At 39.9% G+C, this 3,820-nt stretch overlaps 1 protein-coding gene across 1 annotated transcript; it reads right to left on the bottom strand.

Annotated features, from left to right (window-relative positions):
- Window positions 1-852: 852 nt before the first annotated feature.
- Window positions 853-2,499, bottom strand: LOC131638187 (uncharacterized). Its single transcript, XM_058908731.1, has 2 exons — window positions 1,776-2,499; window positions 853-1,652 (listed from the first exon to the last, which is right to left on the bottom strand). Exons 1-2 carry the CDS (start codon window positions 2,497-2,499, stop codon window positions 853-855), a joined length of 1,524 nt encoding a protein of 507 aa, XP_058764714.1.
- Between the last annotated feature and the right edge of the window lie 1,321 nt (window positions 2,500-3,820).

Here is a 3,820-nt window from a genome sequence, read left to right as displayed (position 1 = left end):
AAAACATGGAATTGAACTTTTATTTTTTATACACAACATGATATAGGAGTCTACTGATATCACACAAAAAATGGAAATTAAATTCTACTCCTAAGGCATTTAACCAAATTATTTTGTAAAACATGCTAAACATAAAAGAAATATGAACATATCTAAGTAAAAGGTTTATTAAAAATAGTAAAGAAATTTCTAAAAATCTACCAAAAATACTAAATTATCTACACACATGAAAACATCTAAAACATATTTTTGCACATTTTTTATTCCACTGGTAATTGAATTACAAGTCAAAAATTAGAGAAGAAACAATTTCAAAACATTTTTCAAAATCTGTCAGCCAGGGGGCGTGTTAGTAAAGTAGTTTGAACTAGAAATCATGTTATTGGCGCATGGGCCTATTACCCGGGGTGTGCACAGCAATTCGAGTAAAGCCCAGCAACAATTGGTCCAAGAACTCATTATTTTCAGATTTTTATGTTAATTTTTTTTTTGAAAGAAGCAAAAACATTTCCATTAAAGCTTGGCATAAGAAATGCCCAGGCCATTAGCCAGAGTACATATAATGGAGCCAGAATACAGCATCCAATACAGCAAATATATCAAAGCATATCAGTAGCCAAATCATATACCGGATCCTCTCCTACATTACAGCATACTAGCAACAGAATCAAAATACATTATACATATCAGACATTATCGGCCTCAGACCGGAAAAATTTAGAACGAATGCTGAGCACCGGATCTGCCTTGCCACAAACCAACACTGATAAGGAAATACCTTCGGCTAAGGATGAACTCTAAGCATCTAGCAGAATAGCAGCACCAAAACCGTCTCCGCACACACCGATATTCTCAATCATCAAGAAAGCCGAAGCACGCCTTAGGATTCTTGCACCACGCGACTATATCGTCAGCAATAAGCTTAGATTTTAATCTAAGCCATCTCCAAGCCAAGATCTTTGTCTCTTCTACCACTTTTTCCAATTGGATTTCCTCGTTCAGGAACACTTTATTATTCCTGTATCTCCATATACACCACACACAAGCAGCCCATATAATTCTCAGTTTCAAGGATAGCTTTCTTTGAGTACCAAGCAGACCTTCAAACTGTTCGAGATGTTGCCATCCATCATTGTGTAGATTTGAGTGCACTCCTAGCCAGTTGCAAATGACGCTCCACGCACCTGCAAATTTTGGACACTCAAAGAAAATGTGAGATACCGATTCCTCTCTCCCACACTCCCCGACACAGTCTAGTTGGCTATTGGATAAAATTCCCCTTCGGGCTAAATTGTCTTTTGTAGGAATTCTATTCTGTAGCACTCTCCACACCAGGCACGATACTTTCGATGGTATCGCTTTATTCCAAATTTTGCACCATGGGTGGCTAGTAGGTTGTCGGTCATCCGAGTCCAAGCTTTTGTACACCTCCTTCACCGAATATTCCCTTGACGCTATCCCCCCACCTATATTCAAATTACAAATATCCTTCCACCAAATTGACGCTCCATTTGGCCCCGACCTTAAAACCCCATTAATCATCCCGTATCTATTGACTATCGCTTCAAACCAAATTCCTTTCCTCTCATTAACCACTTTCCATTCCCACTTTCCCAACAGAGCTAAATTGAACTTCCTAAGATTTCTAATCCCTAAACCCCCATTCTCAACAGTTTTACACACTGACTCCCATTTGACCCAATTAATTTTCCTCCCTTCCTCACATCCCCCCCACAGAAACTATGAAAAAATTGACTCTAATTTTGATATGGTACCTGCTGGAGCTTTGAAGAAGGAGAGATAGTATACCGGAATTGCAAACAGAACAGATTTTAACATTACCACCCGGCCGCCAATAGATAGATTTTTGTTCTTCCACCTGCTCAACCTTGATTTCACAATATTGATCACATGGTTCCAAGTCTCTTTCCGATTCGGATTTGCCCCAATTGGAAGCCCGAGGTACATGAACGGGATTGAACCCAATCTGCACCGAAGGATTTTCGCCGCCTCTGTTATCCAGTTTTGAGATATGTTGATCCCTATAATCGAGCTTTTTTGAAAGTTCACTTTCAACCCAGACAGAGATTCAAACAACAGTAAGATCGCCTGTATGGTTCGAATATTGGTCCACCTTTTCTCACTAATGATCATAGTGTCGTCTGCATATTGAAGATGAGAAAACCGTTTTTCGCCAGCCTCAAACTTGTATCCAATAAACCTTCCAGAATCAACCGCTTTCTTCATTAATTGGCTAAAACCTTCAGCTACTATTAAGAATAAGAACGGAGAAAGCGGGTCTCCTTGTCTCAACCCGCGACCCATATTGAACTCCTTAGTGGGGCTTCCATTTACAAGTACCGAAACTGACGCTGTCCTTAGACATTCAAAAATCCAGCTCCGCCATTTCTCATGAAATCCCATTTTCTCCATAACCATTAGCAAGAAGTTCCAGTCCACCGAATCATAGGCTTTCTCGAAGTCCACTTTAAACAACATTACTTCTTTCTTCTTTCTCCTCGCCTCATCCACGATCTCATTTGCCACTAACACCCCATCAAGAATCTGCCTTCCGGAAATGAACGCTGATTGTATTTGCGAGGACTTTAGAAATAACTTTGTATATGCATCCAATGAGGGATATTGGCCGGTAGTCTGATATCTTTAGCGGACAGTTCTTCTTGGGGATGAGTACGATGAATGAACTATTTGCTCCTTTAACCATCCTTCCATACTTGTGAAATTCTGCTAGTACTCTCACAAAATCTCCTTTTATGATATCCCAGAAATCTTTTATAAACCCAAAATTCACTCCATCAGGACCCGGGCTTTTTGAGCTCTCGCACTCCCAAACCGCTTTACGAATTTCGGCTTCTGAGAACTCTTGGACTAACCGCTTTCCATCGCCCACCTCCAATTTTTTGAATTCCATATTAGATGGTATAGGTCTCTCCCCTCTATCTTCGAAAAGCCTCTGGAAGTAAGTATATATCTCCTTTTTTATTTCGTCTGCTTCCTTTGTTGTTCTTCCATTTACTTCTAGAGCTAGTATTTCATTCTCTCTTATTCTTCTGTTAATGCAGCCGTGAAAATACTTTGAATTCGCATCTCCTTCCCTTAGCCATTTGATTCGAGCTCTTTGACATTGGATACTACAATTAAGATTCATGAGCTTATGCAAATTTGAGTACATTTCTCTTCTGCGATCTATCTCCACCGAGGATAGTGTCGATGTTTCGCCTTTAGCTTCGATTTTATTTATTTCTTCCTTAGCGCTCTTGATCTTACCTTCCAAGTTTTGAGTGTGTTGCTTGTGCCAATCTTTTAGTTTGCCTTTGATCAGTTTCAGTTTTTCCTTCAGAACATACATCCCCCATCCATCGACTTCCAATTTCACCCATTGTTCTCTAATGAAACTGTGATACCCATCTAAATGTTTCCAGCAGTTTAACATGCGAAACGGTTTAGGTCCCCAATTTTGCGCAGAGACACCTAGAAATATAGGGCAGTGATCGGATAATCCTTTATCTAATGCCCATTGAGTACTGTCAGGCCACGTTCTGCACCATTCCTCTGAGATAAGGAATCGGTCCGGTCTGCTCATTGCTATACCTCCTGGTCTTGACCACGTGAATTTCCTCCCATGTAACGGCAAATCAATAAAATCCAAGCCAAACATAAATTCATTGAAATCCTCCATATCCTCTCTTCGCGAGTTATCATTCGCTCCTTTTCTTTCTTCCTCTGATCCTATAGCATTGAAGTCTCCTGCTATACATATTCTATCCCCATTTTTGTCTTTTACTCTTTCAGCTAACCA

Source organism: Vicia villosa, unplaced genomic scaffold, assembly GCF_029867415.1.
Source record: "Vicia villosa cultivar HV-30 ecotype Madison, WI unplaced genomic scaffold, Vvil1.0 ctg.002215F_1_1, whole genome shotgun sequence".
Lineage (NCBI taxonomy): Eukaryota > Viridiplantae > Streptophyta > Magnoliopsida > Fabales > Fabaceae > Vicia > Vicia villosa.
The sequence above is the reverse complement of the archived record's forward strand: the minus strand, read 5'-3'. Positions and strand labels throughout refer to the sequence as shown.

Excerpts from the sequence above, each read along its gene's own strand:
- LOC131638187 (XM_058908731.1), bottom strand. The coding sequence starts at position 2,499 with ATGTTGTTTAAAGTGGACTTCGAGAAAGCCTATGATTCGGTGGACTGG. Across the intron at positions 1,653-1,775 it reads CTTCTTCAAAGCTCCAGCAG|GGATTAGAAATCTTAGGAAG; the intron begins GTACCATATCAA and ends ATGGGGGTTTAG.